Source organism: Poecilia reticulata, linkage group LG3 (assembly GCF_000633615.1).
Source record: "Poecilia reticulata strain Guanapo linkage group LG3, Guppy_female_1.0+MT, whole genome shotgun sequence".
Lineage (NCBI taxonomy): Eukaryota > Metazoa > Chordata > Actinopteri > Cyprinodontiformes > Poeciliidae > Poecilia > Poecilia reticulata.
In genome coordinates, this window is record NC_024333.1 from 6,142,103 (window position 1) to 6,166,364 (window position 24,262).

Here is a 24,262-nt window from a genome sequence, read left to right on the forward strand (position 1 = left end):
TATATTATAAATCTGTATTTGTCATGGAAAAAAGCTGCATGTGAATTTATATAATATGTCTACATGAGTGAACTGCAAGATAAAATCATAAAGAAATATTTCATCTACCCAGTGGTGAACAGGTAAGATGCAGGGTGCACAATGGACAAACAACCACAGTTACTCTTAAAAGTTATTTATGTGTGTAAATATGAAAACGTTTGTTTTTTAATTGCAGCACTTTTGACCCTCTTTAAATCGCATTATTTAAGAATCCAGAATCCAAAAATCATAAAACACTAATTGTGCAATGACTTATTAATTGGTCTGAAAATGTCTTACTATGAAAATAAAATGCTGGTTTAAAAAAAAAATCCTGATTGGTCTTGTAGTTATCCAAGAATGAATACCCTGTCAATAATGCCTGAGTTTTCTTAAATTGCCACTGTTTTAGAAATTAGTATTGTCACAACTGAGTGTCAAACTGTTGTTTAGCTATTTCTAATATCTATTTTTGTTCTTTCTGTTTACTTGTCTCATCTGTCATGACGTGTGCTGCTGCCCTTCTTGGCCGGGTCATTCTTGTGAAAGAGGTCTTGGTCTCAGTGGGATTTATCTGGTTAATTGACGATTTAATAATAATTAAAGAAAACTTAACAATCAAATATTTTATCGATTATTCTGGTGATTAATCGGATTTTAAAAAATGGCATATTCTCCAGGTTTTTCATTTAACCACTTAAGCCTTGTTTCTATGTTAGAAATACATTAAAAGATGCAAATAAAGAAATAATTAAATTCCTTTTTTTGAATAAGAAAATAAACATTTTATTGCCTAACATGCAATAAATTAGCGAATTTGATACGGATGAAGATAAAAGTGGCACTTGTGGAATTTTGGCTAAAACATTTTTACCGATAAAGGTTTTTATCTTGAATGTAAAATGTACAGATTTTTTGTGACTTAATTACGGCTCTGAATATGTTTTTTTTCCCCAGCAAATTATTATTATTTTTTGACTCTGTATACTCCTGTTAACAATTAGTTTATTTCTAAATCAGTTGACGATTATTTCAATAATGGGCTCTTTGCACCTTCGGCATTGACGTCACATCTCCAGGACCTAATGCGGCTCTCTTGTTTCCGCTTTGAGTTACCATGACTGCTAGAAAAGACTAAGTCTTATTTTAGATGCAAAAAAAAGCAGTACTATGAACATTGTTGTCTTCCTAATATAATGGGATTTTAAGTTTTCATAAATTTCCAAGCGATCCTGAATTAAGAAGGATCCTACCAAGCGATACCAGCTTTAACTGGTATTTGCCACTACCTGTTAAAGCTAACGCTGCACAACACAAAGTTTGCAGCCTTCCCTTCACTCCGGATCAGCCTAAAAATACCGGGGATACGGATGGTAAATCAAGGAGCCTCCCTGAGTTATTTCCATGGAATCACTTCTGTATTCAGCCTGAAAGAGCGAGTTTATGGGAACTAGTGAGCAGACCAGAGCCAGACAGCCGAGCAACTGATCCGCCTGTACATACTGCAGTAAACAYCGTCCTATCTGAGCTCTTCACAAGAAACATGTAAAGGTAATAAAACGATATAACACGGAKACMTTAAGGGACACTGTCATATTTTTCTAAAAGCAGCAACTTTGAACCTGAACAGTCAGCTGAACCAGAACTCTGACACCAGAGCTGCGCTACTGTTAAGATATGAGGCTTGTTGTGCCTCGTCATGTTTTGGAAGCTAAAAGCCCGAACCGTAATCTCCCCAGTTAGTCTCTGACAGTAACGACAATATTTGAAAATAAGATAAAAACATTGTCCGTTAGAATGTTTAGATACTTAAATAGCACATTTTTACAAGAACAATGTCAGAGAATATTGCCTACTAGCATAAGCTAAGGTTAAGGTTAGCCACAAAGTTTAAGTAAAACTCACCTTTGTATCAGTGGAGGAGGCGTACATCTTAAAACCTTTCTCCAGCTTACTTGTTGGGGCTTCGGATTGATGTACAAACTTTGGCCAAGCCCTGCAAGCACCTAGTGTAAAATTATATTTTTATTGGATCGGAAACAATCGAGCCGCTTTTCCCCAAACACGGAAGCTGAGGTGCAAAGCAAGTTATTTACATCATTTCGACCATGTAAATCAATCAATCAAATTTTATTTGTATAGCACATTTCAGCAGCAAGGCATTTCAAAGTGCTTTACATAATTAAAATAAAAACAGCATGTGACATTAAATAAACAGTGAGAAAGAGAGAGATTAAAAAAAAAAGATAAAAACATTAAAACCCGCACCCCTTTAGGACTTCAGTTAAACGTCGTTTAACTGGGACTCTAACCCTCAGGGACTTTAGTCAAAAACACCGTTTGACAAGGACTCCAACCTCTAGGTTTTTAGTTGAACGCCGTCAGCTGGGATGTTTTTCGGGGGGCTTTACATCATTAAAACGTAGAAAAGAAATAAAAAGAAATGAAAAACATTAAAGACATAAAAACATGGAAGACATCAAAACCCACACGCTAACCCTAATTTAGCCATAAGCAACTCTAAACAGGTGGGTTTTAAGTTGAAATTTAAAGGCACCCAGTGTTTCAGCTGTTGTATTTTTCTGGAAGTTTGTTCCAAATCTGTGGTGCATAGAAGCTGAATGCTGCTTCTCGTAAATAACTTTCTTTCTCCACTTCAACCACTGAATAAAATAAAGATAAACTTGTAGGATGTTTAAGTATTGTTATCCAGGGTCTCCATTTAGTCATGTCGGCGCAATAAATTTTTTAAAATTTATTTTAAAAAGTGGAATTAGATTAAAATATCCATTGTATTTCTTCATCTACAGGTAAATTGCCAAGAAGCTGTTTTGCACATCTCAAATGGAAGTTTAGTTCGGGACTACTGCCTCGTCTACAATCACTCCTGGACTCCTCTTGAAGAAACGCTTGATAAAGCTGTAAGTTATCAGTTATCTTCACTTCATGAAACTCTGGCCTTGCTTGTCTCATTACTCTATCTGCTCATTGTTGATTTTTTTTTAAAATTATTTTTATCAGATGACGTACCAGCTGGTGAATCTGACGTCCACCGTGCTGTGTGACGTCTCAGGAGTCCGACCAGAGGCGGTAGAGGGCAAAGCTCTGGTGGTGATGAGGGGGGAATGCGGATTCAGCCAGAAGGCTATCATCGCCCAAAACCTTGGCGCTAAGGTGCTGCTTATTGCGAGCAGCACAAACCTGGTAAGACATTTAGATGAAATGTAATTTTTGGTTGAAAAATAATATAAAATGCGTGCCCTTTTTTACTGTTTAATTTTAGTTGTTAAATACTCAGCATTGTTTTTTTTTTGGGGAGGGGGGTTTCTATGAGATAAAAATCTGTTTCTTGAAAAAGTATAGAAAGACTAAATCAGTTTTACAGGTTTCGCTTCCAACTTTGGCTAAATCAGGAACTTGTTTCTCCTTTTGTATTAAAACAACTAAAAGAAAACCACAGGAAGTGAAATGTTCTCATATAAAATTCAGCACTTGTTTTTTTTCTCTCTGGGCAGAGACATTAATTTTCTGTATTTTCTGACTTTTTCACAAAAATTCTTTTAATTTGTTTGGCAGGCCCAGAGCATCACTGATCCTCCACTGTACTGCAAAGTGTGCATGGTGTGGGTTTTCATGCACACCCTCAATACAATTTGTTGCCAAAAATCTTAGTCTTAGTATCACCTAATTAAAATGGAGCAGTTAAAGCTCAGGCAAATTTATGGAAACTTGTTAAAAGTTTTTTCCATAGGAGGTGTAACCAGAACTGTAGTTGTAGTTGTAGTTGGCAAATCATTTTTGGGAAAGCAAACAAACAAACACATTGCTCCAGAACCATTTTGTTTAACATTTACAAATTGTTTTAGACTGGATTAGGAAACCGGTGATATCCATACAGCAATAAGAAAGTGGCGTGTTAATGATTGTTTCTATGATTGTACTCTTGTTTCTGAGCTAAACAGATGATCTTTACTGAACCCTATAGACTGGTCTTGTTCCAATCTACACAAGTTTATTTGGTGTGGTTGCCAACTCTGCTCCTCAGGTCGCTCCATCAGCCAACGAGTCAGAGTATCTAAAGGTCCACATTCCTCTGGCTCTCATGAGGTACAGGGACTTCCTGACGGCCGAGCATGTAAGTGGGGTTTGCTTTCTGTTTCTGCATTTTATTGGATCAGATTTTATCTCCTCCAAGAGCAAATTTGAAATGTAGTCATATTATGTAAGTTACAGTATTGCGTATAGAAATGGCACTAGTTTTACCAAAAAGACTTCAATCTTATCTGTGTGAATTAACTGAGATTAATTGATTATTGAAATAGTTGTTGGCTAATTTAGTGATCGATTAATTGTGAAGTGGAGTATGAAGGCCATTTGCTGAAAAAAAAGAGCCAAAATTGTACAAACAACATAAACATTTTGCATTTAAGATGAAAAAAACTTTTGTCCGTCATTATGTTCTACTCAAAACCCCTGATATGTTATTTCATTTTAGACTGTAAAATGTTTATCTTCTTATTTGTAAAAGGAATGCATCTTTTAATGAAAACTAATTGAATATAATGTAAAAAAAAAAGATTTAAATGAAAAATCTGCCACTTTTTAATCCGATTAATTGATTAATTATCAGAATAATCGATAGATTAATCGTTACCTGCAGCCCTGATCTTACCTGGTGTCTGCCATCGGAGCTGTTGACCTCTTGTTTTTCCTTTAGGTGTTTGGCGAAGGAATGGAAGTGAAGCTGTACGCACCGCAGTACTCTAAGATTGATCTGAACATCGTCGTCCTGCTGCTGATCGCTATAGCAACGGTGGCTTTGGGCGGCTTATGGAGTAGAGCTTGTGAACGGTGAGAGTTGGTACTTCAGAGAGCTTGAAGTTTCATAAGGGTCGGTGTGAGCGAAAGCTTTATTTCGCTGTGCAGCTAAATATTTTACTTTTGTCATGTCATTATTATTATATCACTAAACTGCATGCAGCAACGGCATTTATTCAAATTTTTGAATTTACTAACATTTGTTAATTCTCTCGTGGATCAAATATCAGAAAAATTGATAAATTAACATTTCTGATAAAAAAAATGTCAGCTTTGTTTAACATTGTTTATTGTGACTTGCCAACAAAACGATAAATCAAAATTCTTATGAGAAAATGTTCACAATAAATTACAAACGATACGATAAATATTGTTAGTTATAGGAGCATATTCCATGAATGGTTAGGTTACGTAGCGATATAAACGGAAGTAGGAAACGAGTATCAACACTTGTTGGGGTTTCTGTTTTAAAATAACAGTTTGAAAGTTTCACACTGAATCTGGCTACTTGAGCAGACAACCTGACTAACTAACCAGCTTGTCACACTGCTGGTGTTAATCTATTAGGAGCATGACAGCTATTTTGTGTAATAATTACATGACAACTGCTGTTAAATTACTCAGCCATTTTAGATTTTTGCTCAAACACGTTTCCCCTTTTTCACACCAGCGAGCGACTGAAGAGCTACGCTGCCAGAGGAGGAGCAGAAGAACACAAAACGGACGGCAGCAGAGTGCTCTACTCCCCCCTCAACATCATCATCTTCGTCGTCGTGATGTGCGGGATGCTGGTGCTCATGTACTACTTCTACAACGTCCTCGGTGAGCGGAACAGAATAAGCCAATCACTTGTTGAGATTGGAATAATCCTACAAGGAATTTATTTTATTTATTTATTTATTTTTTTACTGGCGCAATCTGTTTTCTTTTTCCATTTTTCCGTTCACAGTTTACATCATTATCACCATCTTCTGCTTCGCCACTGCCTCAGCACTGTTCAGCTGCCTGGACGCGGTGCTGGACTTAATCCGTTGTGGCACTTTAAGGTATGAGCCTCGCTGCTTCCGGTATTATAAAATGCACTTTGAAAGATGTGCAAAGCGGATTATTTTGTTTCTTTACAAAAATGTAAAAAAGCTGGAAATAACTGGGATTGAAAAGATTAATTGGTACTATTATTGAAATAATCATCGGATAATCTAGGAATCGATTTATCCCTAACTGGAGGATACAGACTCAAAAGAAGGTCAGTTGTTGAAAGAACAACACACTCAGAGCAGAAATTAGGCCAAAACTGTACAAAATATATGAACATTTTAGATGTTTTTTTTTTTTTAAAGTTAGATTAAAAAAAATTGTCAAGTGACACAGTTTTTGCATTACCTGGTTCAAATTCTGTAAAGAACAAAATGTTGGTTTTAGGTCCTTTTGCTATCCAATTAATCGATTAATACAAATGATCAAGTGTATACTGAATGAATGCTACGTTATTGCATTTAATGCTGCGGAATGTTTATTTTCTCATTCTTTATTTGCACCTTTTAATGTATTTTTAATTTTGTATTAAAAATAAAAATGTGGTTTAATGAAAAATCTGAAGCAAGGCAATTTTTTAAAATCAGATTAATCATCTGAATAATTGATTCCTAAAATAATCTTTAATTTCAGCCCTAGAAATAATATTTTGAAATCGAACATTTCGTGGATGAGTTACCATAAGGAAATATTCCCGTTTCCTCATTTGTGCAGTTATACAGTCACCATTACTCAAAACAAACAACTCAAACCTTGTTCACACCAGTAGTGTGTCACACAGAACCCTGTGAGCGGTGTGTGTGTTATTTCTGTGTTTCCAGCAGCTTCAGCTGTTTATTGCACCCTGAATCATTGGTGTGTGTCTATCCGTGTGTTTTTTCTCAGCTTTTCTGTGTACAACAAGAATGTGTCAGTGAGATCCATCCTGCTGGCTGCTGTGTGCATTACTGTCGCTGTGATCTGGGGAGTGTACAGAAATGAAGACAGGTACTGTCATGTCACATACACACACACACACACACACACACACACACACTGTTCTGTTTTGGTTTCATTTCTCTCTGATATTAAAGCAGGCGTCTGATTTGAAGTGAAGCAGAATTAAGTTGGAAACGGCCAAACCGTTTGCTTCTCACAGAGCAACACACACTTCAGCGTCCTCATTAGTTCATGTGAATTTGAAGACTTTTTTAGACACTGACTGGGTAACTTGGTTCACCTGCTTTTTGCAAAATGCAAGCACCCCATTCGCTGGTAATAAGCAACTGTAGAAAGTATCGTTTTTATTTGGCGTACACCAAAAAAATGTTCTGAATTTTGGGAGATCGTCTGTCGCCCAATACTTAGTTGTGAACCAATTATTAGAAAAGGCAGACCGACGGGGTCTGCTATATTTAGCAACTTTTCAGAGAGAAAAAAATTGTATCATAAAAAATGAAAATCTGCAGCTCAGGCTTTTTAAAAATCGGCCAGATAACTGCAAACGCTCCATCATTAATTTCACCACCTTCATGACACAGTGCATGCGTGTAAGGATTACCCCAGTGCAGACACGAGTTGCTGTATTTGAATTTATGAAACATGGTTGAATAAAAAAAAAAACTACAGATTCACTGATCAGACTCTATTGATGATTTTTCAATACTGATTTCTTCTTAAAGACTAAAAATAATAACGAAATACCTTTTTTTCCCCCTGACTCACTGCATAAATTTGACATGTTATTTAATAAAACCATAAAAAAAACTGTAATTTCTTAAGCAAACTGCATACATTGTAGAGCTGTTTCAGTAAATAGATTGTTTTAATATTTTAAATAAAAAAGCTCCAATTTACTCCTTTGTGTTAGGTTATTTAAATCAGTCCGGGGTTTTACACTTCATCAGTGAACTCATAAAATATTTACATAAGGAGTGGAATTTGTCATTAGTTTGGCTCTAAAGCAGAGCAACATTGTAATATGTTCAGCTTTTTGTCAACTGTTGAAGATCCGTTGGGTGTGATGGGTAGATTTATTGAAAAAAAAACGACAACAAAACCCATCAAATTTTTAGTTTCCGACCAGCCGATCTCCATTTATAAAACCGTCCGGTTCCTGTCAGCGGTTGATTTCTCATATCTGATTAAAAATCTGTTTTGTCCTCATAGGTGGATCTGGATCCTGCAGAACTTGCTTGGCATTGCTTTTTGCCTCAACTTCATGAAGACCATCACACTGTCCAATTTCAAGGTACGGACACACACACACACTTACACAGCTGTAGCCTCAGCGTTTTATTGGTTTATATTGCATTCATTTTATTGTGTTTGCTCTGGGGGAGAATTCACCTTGTATTATTTTAGGCTGTTTATGTTTTCCATTTTAAACTTGTACAATTGGCCAGGATATCATTTTTGATTTGCTTTATTTGATATAATAACCTAGCAGTTTAGGATTGTCTGTAGGATTTCTCTGATCTATAATCAGCTTTTTCATATTAACTTGTCTTATTTCTGACAGATCTGTGTGATCTTACTGAGTCTCCTCCTGCTGTATGACGTCTTCTTTGTGTTCATAACTCCTTTCTTCACAAAGGTTTGTATAAATAAGCTGTTTTTCTATATTGTATTTTGCATGTCATTTTTTAATTTTATTTCAGTATTTCTTCGATTAATATTCTTATGATAATGTTTCAAGAGCTTTGACACTGTCTTCAAACTCATATGTCTGGATATGAGTTTGAAGAAATAATCAAGTTATTTATCCGATGCCAGACACCTACTTGTAGATTTTTGGTGCTTGTTTGCGTCACTGGCAGTTGTTATCGTTTCATAAATTGATGAGAAATGCAATAACTTCCATTCTTTTTGCCCTTGACCAGAATGGAGTCAGCATCATGGTGCAGGTTGCTCTCGGCCCCGACGCATCTGGGGAGAAGGTAATTTCTCCAAAGGTTTTATATTTATAATTTCATATAGAAACTGTGAAGATAAATTGCTAAAATCATCACAAATAATCTTTTTGTTTTTGAGAATCATATTTGCGTGCCCAAATATGGTGATCTGAGTCAAATTCTTATGTAGGGAAGCGAGTGAGTGTTACACAAAGAGTTTCGGTCAGAAACTTCCTATTATGTGGTATTGGAAAAGGTCATTGAAGGCGAAACTGTTTCCCGAATCTAATCATGGAGTTTTGTAACGTTCTGAACCAAATAACTATTGTACCCCTATTTAGGAAACAGAAAACCGAATGTTAATTTTCAGAAATGTGTTAAATGTCAATACAGAACCGCTGCAAACTAAAGGACAGGCACAAAAGAGCTTCACAGACGTGGAAATGGCATTACTTTATCAGGAAATGATCAATATTGTTGTAAAAATATATTTTCTCTTTACAAACTTCACTTAAACTTCTGTAGGATTTTTTTTTAATGAGGGAAAATTACTATATAATTACCGTAATAATTCATGGTATCTACAATAAGAGGGGCCAGGGAGTGTGTTGCTCAATTTTCAATCCATTTATCAGGACAAAACTCCAGTCACTCCAGCTATTTCTGTGTCATCTTTAAAATTTGACCAGTTTTGGCTCTGTAATTTATTAAATCCTCTAACTTACTGGAAAATGTGGTCTGGCTTTGCAGTGTGCAAAAGTACATGTGCATTTCTCTAAACCAGAATGTCATCAAAATATTAATGAATTTTTTAAATTCAATTAAAACAGGAAAATCCTACTATATTCCTTCATTACTAACAACATGTCCATTTTACCGTTTATGTTTATTTACCTTTTTGGTCATGTTATGGTCTGCTCTGTGCAGTCATGGCCTATTCTCCAGAAGCCAAAAAAGGCCATTTACAAAGAGACAGCTGTACAAAGACTGCTTTGTACACGGAAAGTTGAGTGGAAGGAGAAAGGTGGACAAGTACAAGGGGAAAAGTGCTGCCTTATATTTCACTTTTTGGATAAAAGTTTGTATTGATATTTTATCTGATTGAGATGCACATGTATTTTTTCTTTTTTAAATGCTATTTTTCAGTTTTTGTCTGTTATCTAATAAGGCAAACCGTCCTTCCTGTCAGTGTAAAGCATTATTAACGCATGTGCAGGTGTTTTCGTCTTGGGGAGATTAAGGGTGGGGCAGGCGATTGTAAGCTACAAGCTAAGCTAAGCTTGGTGATATTCTCTTTCAAACTGTTAGCAGCTTCATTAGCATCCAGGCTGCTGTGAATGCCCTGAGGGGAACTGTAGACTGATCTACTAACTGTGCGCTGGGGTTGGGTGGGCTCTGTCTTAGACACAAGGTAACATGGTGGAGATCCCCGCTGAACCCCAGCCTCCTTCTGAGAAAGTAAGACTTGACTTGTTACCCATCCACTACCTTTTTTTTTTCGTTTGTTATGCTGCATCCCGGGGAAAAGGTGGAGAAAGGAAGGAACCTTTTTATGTCTCTAGCATGATTGACAACCTAAAAATATGGGAGTGGTTTGCTAACGGACCTTTACTTGGTGCATTATTGTTTTTCTTTCTGTTCTTCTAGGGCAGTCCAAATGAATTGTAGTGTTTTCTCTATCAGCACAACAAGACTAAATTTACACAAAGTTACTGAGTTGAAGGCAAAGAACAAAGCATAGTGAAGTAGTGGCGCCCCAAGAAAATTTTCATGTGGGGGACCAGGCCATTAAAACTTTTAGGGTGCCTCCTTCCAACCCCAGATACAAATGGCCACCCGATGTTTCCCCCTCGGGGCGCCACTGCTTTTGCAGACTCTGATTTCAAACACCGCAGTATTACAGACGATGCGTTCATAAAACATTAGGCGCTGCGTTTAGCCCTGCTCCAGCGACTGCTCTGCCATTAAAAAAGACTCTCCACATGTGCAGATACCCGTGGTGATGCGTGTCCCGCGGTTCTTAGCTTGGACTCAGAACCTGTGTGGGCTGCAGTTCTCCATCCTTGGTTACGGGGATATCATTGTCCCAGGTGAGATTCAATGCCTGTCGAGGTCGACATTTTAAACGTATAGAACGGCGACTGCTCATCACTTTGCTCTCGGATTGTCCTTTACCCAACAGGGCTCCTGGTGGCCTATTGCAGCAGGTTTGACGTTTGGGTCAACAGCAGGAAGAATGTCTACTTCATCAGCTGTGTTTTTGGTAATTTTCCTTATTTTCTATTTTTGTATGCGTATATTGTGTTTCGCTCGTATTTTGATGTCCATCCTGCTTGCTCCTGGCAGCCTACCTCCTGGGACTTGTGCTGACCTTTGCAGTGATGCTGCTGTCGGGGATGGGCCAACCCGCCCTGCTCTACCTGGTGCCTTTCACCTTGATAACCTCCGCCGTGGTTGCGGGCTGCAGGGGGGAGATGAGGCAGTTCTGGACGGGAACGACATACGAGGTGAGAAGAGCGGCGTGTGAAGAGCAGAGTCAGAATTTCTCGGTTTGAAGTTTGTCCCACAACAACCAGCACACCAGTAGTGATGCATAGGTGCAGGGTGGAAAGATAATACATGCCTTACTAATTTATTTAAAATTTAAAAGTTGAAAAGCCTGGAATATATCTGTGTTTGCTCTCTTCTACTCTTCTACCCTGAATAAAACGCACATAAGTCACCTAAGCAAAATGTGATTCTTCAGTATGTTGACCACAAGGGGACTGAACATGAATACACGCCAACTGTTTGAGAAGGGGCTGCACCGATTTCCTTCATTTTGGGAGATTGGCTGATATTTACATGTGAAACCGAGCTCATCTACCTCCGCTTCTACTCTGTCGTGACAAAGACCCTGCCCACAATGTCACCTCTTCACATGCGCAGTTAACAATTGTCCACTTGGCAACTTTGTCACCACTTTTCAGACAAAAAATAAATAAAAAAATTGGTATTGACCAAAATCAGAATCGGCAGGTCTGGTTTTTTTAAAGATCAGCCCGAAAATTACAACCGGCACTCCCCTGATTGTTTTAAAATGTTCTTTTCTTTTTAGCTCTTCTTTACCTTCACACTTGCACTGAACAAAGATTTTATTTCTGATTTTTTTTTTTTTAACTATGCCAATTTTATCCTGATCCAATTTCTTTTTACAGACTATATACAACAACAAAATCCATTTTTACCCTCCTTTTTTTTTTCTTTTTTTTTATTGGTCAAAATTAAAATGAATGATTAGCCAACAAAAAAAAAAAGGCAATCGATGCACTTTTAAATTTCAAATATTTATTTTCCAAATAAAAACAGCAACGTCTTTCAAAGTTTTGTTTTTCCTTCCACTTTACAAATGACTCAGTGCTTTGTGTCCTTATCATAAAGTCCCGCTAAATCCCCTTAAAGTTTCTCCTTGTCATGAGGAAAATTGGCAAATCGGCTCAAAGGTATGCTTTTGTAAAGCACGATATGCTCAATGCTGCAAAACAAGACAAGCCTAACATAATGAAGCTGTGCTTCAGTTTCAAAGCAACTTTTGCATAAAAATTTCCCTGAAGCAAGCAGCTTTCTATTTGCAGGTCGGCGTCGCATTACTGTTTGCCTTTAAAAAGGTGCTGCATACCTACGATAACGACGTGTTCTCTTGTAAGCTATTCGCAGACTGCGTTGCTATCGATCCGTGTTTGCTTTTAGACAAACAGTAGAATTTCTCCTCACACAGTTCTGTTAGCAAAGGTATTTCAGATAATAATAATGTTAGGCCATTTTGGGTTGGAAACTTGTGTTCCAAGCCGTTTCCTGAAGCTACAGCATCTGGCTAACTGCTGTAGCATTATTAGGATAATGCTGTTGTTTGAGCTTTTTCATCACCACTGCTGAAGTTTTCCCGTTTATTCTCCTCAGCTCAGGTGATACGTGTTGCCTGTTTTGGTATAAAAATTAGATTTCCACAAACTTGTCCTCAAAGATCAGTTTCAAACATCTACATACAAAAACGTAATCTATTGTTATAAATGAACGTGTTTTTGCATTATTAGGCCATTACTATTATATTTCTTGAAAATGGTCTGAAAACAGCTGGGACAATTTATCGTCCAGCAACATGTGTTATTGGACAGGCCTAATTACGATAAACAATGTTATTGTTCTTTTGCGAACATTTTTAAGCATTTGGTTGTGTGTTTCTGTGTGTGTGTCAGAGAGAGAGAGAGAGAGAGAGAGAGGGGAGCAGAAGCAAGATGTGATTCTGTCTTTGATTAATTTTCAGCAGGTTTTGGATTCATCCAGGGAACCTTTGCTGCCAGGTGTGCTTCTCTCCGACCCAGATACCTTCTTTTGCGTATTTCCTCTCATTAGTGTTGCTTTTTACCACTCATCACCTCTCACAAGCTTTTATTTCCTCCTCTCCTCTTTTCTATCTCCTGATTTCCAGGGTCAGTGTCTCGCTAAGACGCAAATCCCAACAAATGAAAACTGCCATGTGGGACATCAAAGTGTTTTCCACAAACAGACCACCAGGTGTCTCCACATGACAAAAAAACAACAACAACAACAAAAAGAAACAATTCAGATGAAAAGCCAACACTTCTTTGATGCGGATTAAATAAAAGTTGTGGCCCTGGAACAGCTCTTTAACTTCATCTCTTTGTTTCTGCATTATGTTGTGCAGCTACTCGTCTTCCTCATCTCCCGCATTCATTCGTCTTTTCCAATCAACAGGGATAATAATGAGTTGATATTCATTCGGCCTTTTTGCATGCTGTTGCTTGTGGTTAGCGTTGTAGGGCTATTGCATGGAGTTTGGATGGGTTAGGAGGTAATGCTAAGATTTTCTGCTTGCCTGCTTTTGGATCTACAGTTTTCGCACTGAGCAGTATGAGACAATTGAACACTTTAAATAAATTATTAACACCCTTTGTTCATTTTTGTTTTTTTCTTTTACCTTTTATTTTAGAGGGAAGAACTGACCGGTCCATAGGGGAAAGCTGCTGAGCTCCGACTGCTGGAATCACTTTTTTTTTCTTTTTTTACAATGTTTTTTAATTTTTTTTTTTATTTCACATTTGCATTGCAAGGGAACACTTCATGTCTATTCTGACTTTTCTGACAAATTAGAATCACTTTCACTGATGTGATCGGGAGCTTGGGAACTACCGGATTGGCCCACAGGAGATGTTTGAGTATTTGAAATGTCTTGTAGTGCCTGAGAGGTTTGTTATGTTCACTAGCAGAAATCAGCGATGACTTCGCCTCACCGGTAAACGAAATTAGAAAGCACTTTATAGAATCTGGCTTGACAGAATGAGGGGGGTTTAAATAACATCTACCTGCAGAATAATATAAGTTTGATAACTGGGTTTTCTGTATAATCTTTTGTGTAAAATATGACTTTTTTCCCTTTGCCTTATAATAAAGAAACTACTTAATCTCCTGTGTGTGTTTTTTTTTCTTAAACATTAAAATTTTATTATCTTTGAAACATGTTTTGTGTACTGGGCATTTTAAAAAGGGAAGGATTTTTTTACGTTTTTGCAGAGCCACAGATTAAACAAATGGATTTTGTAGCGTCATAATGTGGATATTGCATTTTGTCATGTTACAGCCACACACTTTTTGCATTTTGTTAGACTTTTATACGATAGACCAGCAAAAAGTAGCAGATAATTCTGAAAAGTGTGGTGGGCATGTGTTTCACCACCCTTTACTTGGATCCTCCTAAATAAAGAACCCGTGGAAGGACTTGAAGTTCGCAGGTGTTACAAATTTACTCTGACTTGAGCTTGAGCTATTTTGAAATAAATAAAAACATCTGTCCTGATGTGAAAAATTGTGAAATTCCAAACTATGTAATAGTAGTGAAATTGTACAAAAGGTGGAAAAAAATGTAAAAGACAAAGACCATGTATTTCCACATATAAAAACATGCTTTCTGTCCTGCGTTATGTCAATGTTTTGATTATATAAAACAGATCAATGTTTACAGTAGCAATCAGATTGTTCCTGATTAAAGAGTTAAGTCAGTGTGGTTTTAGATTAGTTGAAGGTTATTTACCTCAGACGACTCTATAAAATGATAAAAAGTTAATCTAGTAATTAATGATTTATTTACCTTAAACTTTGTCCTTTGTCATTTACGAAAGCCCCCCGAGACGCTTATAAAAAAGGCAATAATATATTCGGGTCATATCTGGATATTTGGTTATTGATGCTCTCTATATCATATTGTGTTTTTATCCATATAAAAAAGAAGTCTGAAATGCTACTATCGTTTACAGTTGGGCACAGTTATAATAAACATCGCATTTTACAATCGGAGATGGAAACAATAGATCTTCCTGCTTGTTTGCGTTGAGCAGGAACTAAAACAAAGCGCACATGTGGCGGCTGGCTCCGCCCGGTCACGTGAAGCTCTGGGCTGGCTGACTCAGCCGGCTCGTTACGCTGCGTCAGTCTGGAGTCGCTCAATTATGAAAAAGCAACCTTCCGTTGGAGCTGCAGCCGAAGCGGATCTCTCCAGCGTCCAGCGGGCTTTTATTCCAAGGCTAACCGAGAGCAACGCCGATAGATGGATAAAAGCCACGACACAGCTCTTCCTGAGTCTCAACGGTGAAGAGAATGGTACGTGAGCACGTCTGAGTTAGTCCGCCGTCTCGGTGTGGTTTAGCGGCGGTGGTAAATTGGCGCGAGGAGATTGTCGTGACTCATCTGGGCTTTTAAGTTGGACCCCCCCACCTCCACCACCAGCTACCCCCTTATGCATGCTGCCTGTCAGGGACACAACCGGCGGAGCTCCCGGTGCAGTTTTTTCGCGGACAATCTTGGTTTTGTGTTAAAACACCGTAAGCTAAACGTAACAAACCCAGGTCTCCCAATGTCTCACGAGGAAATCCCCCAAATCTCACTCGCTTCAAATGTTAGCTGGCTAAGTAGCTAGCTCGCTAGCTAACTAGCTTCAGCCGCCCAGGTAGCTTTGGGGGCTTAGCTCTAGTCTACGATGCAACAGAAACGGCTTTTGTCCTCCACATGGGCAGACGGACACGACTCGTATAAAGCCGTATAGTTCAGAGCAGCTGGCACTCGTTAAAGCAACATTTCTTCCAGCAGTCTCGGATGTCGGACAAGACACGCTGTCATTGCCAGTAACGAGTCAATGCCAGCTTGAGCGGATGCCAAGTCTCCCCGAACTGAGTGCTTTTTATTCAGCCGCCGTCGGGAACATTTAAGTGCTGCTGAAACAGTGATACGTTTAATATCTTGGACTTTTAATTAAAGCCTTTATACACACATTCCTGCTCGCTTACTGTAGCGTTTTATGGGGCGAACCGTGGAAGGCCTGCTGCGGTTTCTGCTGAAGACCTGTTTCAACATATCCGTTTGGGTTGTAGCAGTTTTCCCTTTTGTCTCCGTGACAAACAAAGCCTCCTCTTTCGACGACAACTTCCTGTTTATACCAATTCCCCCCCCAGAGGAATGACGAGAAACTATGCCAAATTACCACCACTTTGACCTAAACCTGACTAAGAAGATGCTGCTATTTAAAGCCCATCATCGTAGTAACGACAGAGTAGTGTAGGTTGGTGTGATTGCCCAAATGCGCAGTTTTATTTTCCTCTTAAAACATGCAAATTTATACATTATTTCACAAGATTGATAAACACTGCTATACTTCAGGACCAAAGTTTTGATTTTTTAATGGTGACTGACAAGCCTCTAAATCCTACATTTTCCAAACTCGTACCCCTTTAAACAACCTGTGACACATGTTTATTAAGATAGACTGATGAACCTTAAAAAGATGCTGTCAGCCAATAAAAAAACCCTGATTCATGCATTTAAATGTGTTAAAGTTTTAGCCCTCTATTGCGCCTATTTTTATGTACATTGAGATTCCTCTGCTGTACCCGCTTTGTGGTGGTCATATGCCTGAGATTACCACCGGCGGTCTGAGCACTCTGACAGTACGATTAGAAGTAATCCTGCCTCATCAAATAAGTCATTGTGATTTGTAATCGTATCGTCACACTGTTGTTGTTGTTTTTTTTCTTTGTCAAGTTGCAATCCCATATGGGTGGTTTAAGTCTTAAGTAGTCTGAGCTTTAGTGTACAACGGTCTTGAAAAACCTTGTTTTGGCTGCACTTCTGTTTGTTTTTTTTGTACCTCTGTTAAGTAGTGACTGTGGTTTTTGGGTTTGTTTTCCAATTACCCAACAGTAAGGAATTCCCCCAGAAGATTGGTGAGCATTTCCTCTGGTAATAGATTGGGTTTAAAAGATGGTTATAGATATTGGTTTTTTATTAATAAAATGCTCACTTATCTGCACCAGTCTGATTCCCTTCACTCTGCACTGTAAAAACTTCTTCTCAGATTTAATTTTCTCGCATGGCGTCTTCAAAAGTCTTGAGAGAATAGCTGCTAGCGATAGATATAGCTGCTTGAATAAAAAAAATTCCAAATGCCTGTGGTGTTGCATTTTATTTTGTAGTTACCTGTATTAAAAAATGTGTGTTAGCAAAAATCCAGAATAATTTTTCAATGTGTTAAAGTCGCTAACCAATGCTAGAGAAAGTGCTGAAATCACTGGTGTAAAGTAGTGTCGTGCTGTGCACTGCCAGTCGACTGGCTGAAATAAAGCTGCTACGTTTTTAAGTTGTTTACAAGAAAGGAAAAATTCAGCTGTTGGAAGATAATTCCCAGTTGTGCATGGCAGTTGAGGTATGAAAACTAAAAGACACCGTCCTCTAGGACGGATTTGGACCAAACATAACAACTAAGGCTACGTTCACGCAACAGGCGAATGCGACCCAAAATGGATATTTTTACCCATGTGCTTCTTCACTGCTGTCTGAATGGCCCAGTTCCGATCTAACCCATCAAAAAAGATCCGACTTGATTCGTATGTGGTACTAAATCGGATATGCATCCGATTGTTTACAAAGCGTCTGCATTCTCAACGATCACATTGCAATTAATTGGACTTTTACGTCATTGACGAGAGACATGCATTATAATTCTGCACCAGGAAAAGCAAGACTGGACGTAAACAATAGCAGACGGAGGTGTGTTCCACTGAAGCACATCACAGTCCCACCACCACTCTTATCTCCGGCTACGCACCCAAGCAGACATCTCTACAGAAGTTCCAGTTAATGCTCCACAAAATGTCTTTAATATTAGTTTTGCTTTTTTTTTTATCAGCTTCTTCATCTTGTTAGGATTTTTTGATAATTCTGTTGACTCCCATTGCTGAATAAACTTCAAATCTGGTTCATAGACGGTGGCATCCATCGTTACTTCTGTAAACAACGCGTTGCTATGTGACGTCTTCTGCGCATGCGGGTTGCTTTGAGGACAAAACAAAATCAGATTTCAGCAAAAGAATCGCCATTGAGCATCAAGACCTGCTCTATGAACGCAGCCAATTATCCAGCTAATATCAGCTAGATGCATTTATTTCTCTAGAAATGGCAAAACAGCAAAAATAAAATGTATTTATTGCAATAAGTTGTTAAAGCTACTTCCAGTTGAATCAAATTTGTCATCACTTTATATTATTTGTATATTGTTGTTTTTTACTATGATTTTGTCGTGTTTTCACTCAAGGTTGTTATACCCTGACCCTGTTATGTCTACTGCAGGCTCTATTTTGAATCTTTTTATCCTTTTGACCAATTCTTTGAGGTATTTGTTTGATTTCAAGAAGTGATGTGTAAAGGTCACCATGAGGTCAGCCTTATTAACATATGCTGGTGGTTTGACAGAGAAATATGGATGCAGCTCTGCAGAGCTTTGCCCAGAGGGCACAAGTGTGAAAGCTAGAGGGCTGTCACACTTTGGTCTCATGACTGCTCAGTGTTGTGTGCCTGGCCTTCCTGGAATCTTATCTGAAGGCTATAATGAACTCGTTCCTCCCCATTTAACATTCCTTTATATCACTAGATCTTGGAACAACCAAGAGGTGCCAAGGATTGGAAGCTGATAAGGCCTGTCTTAGTTATATGCAGTGCATTCACCTCTTAGTTATATGCATTGCATTCACCTCTTAGTTATTTGCAGTGCATTCACCTATACACATATATATATGTGTGTGTGTGTGTGTGTGTGTATATACACATATTTATGTGTCCCATTTAGGCAAAATCAGAAAGCTTTAAAGTGTTTGTTTTTTTCTGGTCTTGAGGTGAATGCACTGCATATTCCAGACTTTGATACAAGTCACATTCAAACATTTGCATATCAGCAGAGATGTCGTTTATACCCGGCACTATCAAAATTTATTGTGACTATAGATTTGATACTATTGCAGCTAAATGCTAACCAGAAACACCAGAGGCCAGAAAAGTGAATTGGGCCTAAAACATCTTGATCGATCCAATTAATCAAGTTTAATTTGATTAATTGTAATTAATCATGATTAATCAATTATTGAAATAATTGTCAGCTAATTAATCATTTACTGCAGTATTAAGACACAAAGACTATTTTCTGGAAAAAACAACATGGAGCAGCAATTAAGCCAAAACTGACCAAAAAATATGAAAAATTTTGCATTTAAGATGAAAACAATTTTGTCTGTAAATATGTTTTAGCCAAAACTCCGCAAGTGGCTTTGTTTTAGCTTCACCTGGTTCAGATTTACTAAAGGAATGCCATCTTATTACATTTGAGGCAATAAAATGTATATTTTCTTGTTTAAAAAAGGAATTGATTTATTTTACTTGCACTTTTTTAAATATATTTTTAGTATTGCATTAGAAAGGCACAAATGGTTAAATGGAAAATCTGCAGAATGTTTTCATCTGATTAGTCAATTACTAAAATAATCGTTAGTTTGAATTAGTTTCAACACACATTATTTTTTGGCTTAACGAGCTCTAGCACTGAAGTTCACACTTTTCAAAGCGTCACCAAGGTGATTATCAGATCCCATTGGTTAATGTGCAGTTCCTCCACCATATCGTTCCTATCAACCAAGAGACGAAGTGAATTGAATTAGTGATGCTGACAATCCGAACTGAACCCGGCTCAACCGGCAATTAATCCTGCTTTACAGTAGAGGCCTCGGATGGCTTGTTGAAAGAGAGGAGGCCGTTTAGAAAAGATCACTGCATGAATAATTGATCTTTTGCTTGCAATCTTCAGACATTCAGTAATTTGATCATAATTACCATTACTCATACATCTACAATGTTATTCTTTGTAGAAACGCTTCCCTGGTCCTAATGTTTCATACCAGGTTACAGCTTTTCATTTTATGCACTTAAAATCGGCCAATTATCTCGTGCTGCAGTGTTTATAGAAGCTGCACAGCACACAATAATTATTCCTCCTTCCAAATTAATTTGGGGAAAAAAGACACTTAATTGTTCAATATCTGTCAGTAGATTGTGGAGGTGTATCACCAGCCTTTATCAATGCATATCCCAGTTTTTGATATATGGCATTAGATCTCTTTATTTTTTTCATACTTTATCAAGTTTTCCCCCCAGAACACTTGCTAAGCCCGGTGGTTGGTTCTAGGGCAGTCATTCATCCAGCGGCTCGTCGTGTTTTGAGTTAAATGTTTCAAGTTGACAGGAAATTTGAAAATATCACGTGATCATCATGTGTTATCAAATGATTGGAAGATTAATGCCTGAACACAAGCTATAAAGTGCAAACATTTTAAAAAGACAAATAAGTAATGTTGGGGCACAAGTAAATTATACCTGGTGGCCCACCAGGCTTATAATACACTGTGGGAGACCCGGCTTTATAGACTGAAATCTTTAAAAAAAAATTATTTAAAAAATATTATTCAAAAGATAACTTGAACTGCATTTTTTTAAATTTAAAAAGAACTATTGTAAAAGAAGTCAAGTGCTATACATTGTAAAGGAGTCATAACAGGAGCCTTGGCTCAGTGTACCGTGGACGATGCCCCAGTTCTGAGTCAATGCTTCCAGCCTTGCATAAGCAGCGCGCTCATACATCTCTCTGTAAAATATCTAAAAGCTGGAAGATCTACAAAAATCACTTCACTTAGGTTTTATCTCGGCGTTCGCTCTGAAAACTCTACTTCTACCCGCATGAAAACACTGACCCCAACACTTCCCCTTGTTCTTATACTTACTATAATTGGCAGGCCAGATGTTGTCTTGTGTATTTTGGCAGCCAGCTCATGGCATAATGGCTACCTCAGTCTTGATGGTATACTTTTTATGGGTAAAAATGAGGAGGAGGTAGAAAGAGGAGCTCAGCTCTGACTGTTTTAGCTTGTTGTTTTGAGATGAATTGGTGATGACAGTCTGGAGATAAAGAAGAAGAGGGGAAAAGAAATACATATTCAATATTCTGCTCCTATTATATAGATGTGACCACTAAAATGTGTGTTCAGTGTCTGACGGGAAGAAATGCACTGGGTTGTATGTTGCAGAGAGGAAGAGGGAGGGAGTGAGGAAGTAGGAGACTGTCAGTGTTGTGTGTTTTTGGCACGGCCTCTAAAGCTAAATTCTTTTGTTGCCCGACATTCTCAGGTGCCATAGTTACAGGTTAGTAGCACACAGTTCTGCTTTATTCCTCCTTTTAACTCTTTGCTAGTCTGTTGAGAAGTGGAGGGGGGGCAAATCAGGATTGTTTTACTGAAAACGTTTCTCACATCATTGAATGTGTTTTATATTTGCTTCCAGTTGAGCAGGATGTTGCATTCGTCACAGTGAATTAGTTTCCACGTTAACTTGTTCATGACCTCCAGGTGTTTTACCGAGGACCAAATAAAGTTTATATCTAGGTTTAAAGCCCTTTTGGAGGCATTGGTTGTTCAGTTTTAAAGTTTTCATCACTACTTATTGATCTGCCTAATCAACATTCAGAATATTAGGTATATATCTTCATAGTAGTTGTAGTTATTTTGTAGTCTGTGCTAGATAGCCTGATGTGTTAAATCAACTAAATGATTAGAGCCTTATACTATATTAGTGATTAGCACGATTATCTTTAGTTTATGTATTTGATATAAAATGTTCTGTCCTTAATAGGATGTAAAAGGAAAATTTGCAACCTGAATGAACCACAGATGAAAACTGGATTCCTTTTATGTTTTTGTGATACTGAAATTAACTAATTTGAACTCTTCATTCAGAAACAACTTCTACACCAAAGAGAGTTTGTATAAACCGGCTGCACTTGGTGTGCTCACCAAGTGGAAATATGTCGCCTTTTGATAGAAGTGCTGCGATTTGTAGTTTTTTGTCCGAACACCGATCTTTTAAAAAACCTGATTTGCCAAATTCAATTTTGGCCAATACCAATTTCTTATTCTTTTGGGTTTTTTTTGTCAAAGTCACTAAATACAGCGACAAAGTCGGGAAGCTAGCAACGGTGGGGTGACTACTGTTAACTGTGTACATGCAGATAAGCTTGTTGCAATAAGCAATTAATGACATGATGAATTAAAATGAACTTGATTATTTTCTTGAAGAGCAAGTTTATTTAGGATTTTGGTTGTGTTTTTTTTAATTTTTATTCCTCGTGTTTTGTTTTGGGTTTTTCTTTTTTTGTATTTTTTTTATTTTGGATATTTAAAGTATCAACCAGTTCCAATGTTAAGTGTTTTTATACAATTTAAGTTTATTGGTCTTTGAGATGGTGGACTTGCATTGTTTTGACATTATCAGTACTTGAAAATGGTCTCAAAACAATAATAAGTTGCTTATTGCAAATGAATGTGTCTGAGACAACTAGTTTGTCTCAGACACATTCTGAGACAAACTAACTAGTTTGTCTGAGACTATGACAATTTATCACCCACAAAATTTATTGTGACAGGTCCACATGCAGATGTGACCTGCCGGTTTTTCTCAAAGCAGAACAAAAGAAGATGATGGTTGATTTTTCAGACACTTGCGGAGGTAGATGAGGTTGGTTTCTCAATCAAGTATCAACTAATCACAGACCTCCTAAACGTAAGGAAATTGAAGCTGATTTATTGATCCACCCCTTGTTTTTGAGTTTTCGATCATCCAGTGACTGGTCAGGGCTCAGCAAGCTGACAATTCCCCTCTTTGTCCATTTCTTGTCTAATACGACAGTCTTCAAGAAAACACTCCCAGATCTTTAATTCAGTGTCTTCATTGTGTCTTAATTAAAAGCAATACAGGCATTCTCTGGGTAATTGGAACACAAGGACTCTTAAGGCATCCCTGGTTTATTGGGAGAGATTTAGTGTCTGCTGAATGAATCACCCGTAGGCGGTGTGTCATCAGTAGACAACAAGGTATATATCACTGAGGCCTCTGCCCATCCACTAATCCTCTCCCACACCCCGACCCCTCCTCTCTCACTTCTTTCTCCCCAGCTTTAGCATAATGTCTAGTTTGTCTCAGACACATTCATTTGCCCCCCGAGTGGCGTCTTACAGATTAACATTGGATGGAGTTTGGAGGCAGCAGCCTCATGCTGATCACTCAACTTTTAACCAAGGCCGGATCTGTACGCTAACCGTGGCCCTGTAGACTTTGAGAACCGAATGGAAAAATGCGCTCAGTGTTCTGAGAGGAAGAGTTTGAGGTGTTGCTGATGATCGAGCAATCGGGGGGAGGTTGCGGTGACAGCGGTTTGTCCAGGAGATGCCTGAAGGAGCCCTGGTATGTTCCTGTACAAAGCTCTTAAACACAGAGATGAAGAGGAGGACATTCAGGTACACACTCTGTCGTCCATCGGTCAACCTGTGAAATCGCCTGTTTATCTGACGTTTCTGCCAGATTCTTGCAATAGTGGCTTTAACTTAGCAAGTCATGTTCTAGGCACATGTCTTTGTCTCCTTTTTTTATTACACAGCATGCTGACACCGACAGTCGTAACTTAATGTTCAAACTAATATAATTTTTTTTATAGGTTTTAGGTATTGTTAAAGTGCTTCGTTGTAAAGCAGGTGACAGCGTTTGGGGACTTTCCCTCTTTGTGCTGGGAGGGATTAATGGGGCTAATCGCTGCTGGGTTTCTCTGAGCTGAATGGAACAAGAAAGCATGAGGGCAATCAATCAAAAAGTCTTTTAGCTTCAAGCCATATGAAAACTTGTAGTAGAGAATGTTGTGCTTTGGTTTATTGCCATAAAATATCTTGCGTTCTGAATTCAAGTCTTGGATTTTGTGGTATGTTGGGTTTTGAAGAATCAATCATTCCTTTAACAACCTCAAACTCTGGTCTAAATCCTGGATTAGAGGCACACAATTACCCCCTGGCCTTTTATTTCATTTGTGGTTTATTACATTCAGAGAACACTGTTGAAACTCTCCAGTCCCTTTTGTACTTCAAACCTTTACAGGGTGTCCACACATCCTTAAAATGTCCAAAATTGTAAAAAAAAATTATTTTGGCCTTAAATAAGTTAATTACAGGTCTTAAATTTAGTCTTGGCAGCACTACTTAATCACTTGTATTCCAAGTTTTTTTTTTTTACTTCGTGGGAATTTTCTGTCAGGGAAATGTTTGAGTCACACA

At 38.0% G+C, this 24,262-nt stretch overlaps 2 protein-coding genes across 10 annotated transcripts in view; both read left to right on the forward strand.

Annotated features, from left to right (window-relative positions):
- sppl2a (signal peptide peptidase like 2A) overlaps positions 1-14,214 on the forward strand; it is a 15,262-nt gene extending 1,048 nt beyond the window's left edge. Inside the window, exons 2-18 of one of the 7 annotated variants that reach the window (XR_533290.2) lie at positions 2,832-2,942; positions 3,043-3,225; positions 4,067-4,156; positions 4,739-4,872; positions 5,510-5,661; positions 5,789-5,885; positions 6,760-6,861; positions 8,023-8,104; positions 8,375-8,449; positions 8,736-8,792; positions 10,152-10,205; positions 10,738-10,837; positions 10,930-11,010; positions 11,094-11,254; positions 13,051-13,087; positions 13,216-13,301; positions 13,738-14,214. Coding sequence is in view for 6 of the 7 variants with exons in the window: in XM_017304169.1 (XP_017159658.1) it covers positions 2,832-2,942; positions 3,043-3,225; positions 4,067-4,156; positions 4,739-4,872; positions 5,510-5,661; positions 5,789-5,885; positions 6,760-6,861; positions 8,023-8,104; positions 8,375-8,449; positions 8,736-8,792; positions 10,152-10,205; positions 10,738-10,837; positions 10,930-11,010; positions 11,094-11,254; positions 13,051-13,087; positions 13,738-13,775 (1,554 nt within the window). In the remaining variant the exon portion in view is untranslated. Of the gene's footprint in view, positions 1-2,831; positions 2,943-3,042; positions 3,226-4,066; positions 4,157-4,738; positions 4,873-5,509; positions 5,662-5,788; positions 5,886-6,759; positions 6,862-8,022; positions 8,105-8,374; positions 8,450-8,735; positions 8,793-10,151; positions 10,206-10,737; positions 10,838-10,929; positions 11,011-11,093; positions 11,255-13,050; positions 13,088-13,215; positions 13,324-13,737 lie in introns of those variants that run through there. The other 6 variants (XM_017304169.1, XM_008404789.2, XM_008404790.2 and 3 more) reach the window with 6 other exon arrangements.
- Positions 14,215-15,214: 1,000 nt separating this feature from the next.
- trpm7 (transient receptor potential cation channel, subfamily M, member 7) overlaps positions 15,215-24,262 on the forward strand; it is a 43,934-nt gene continuing 34,886 nt past the window's right edge. For 2 of the 3 annotated variants that reach the window (XM_008404785.2, XM_008404786.2), the window contains exon 1: positions 15,216-15,401. In XM_008404785.2, coding sequence (XP_008403007.1) covers positions 15,399-15,401 — 3 coding nt within the window. In that variant the 5' untranslated portion in view covers positions 15,216-15,398. Of the gene's footprint in view, positions 15,402-24,262 lie in introns of all 3 variants that reach the window. The other variant, XM_017304044.1, reaches the window with a different exon arrangement.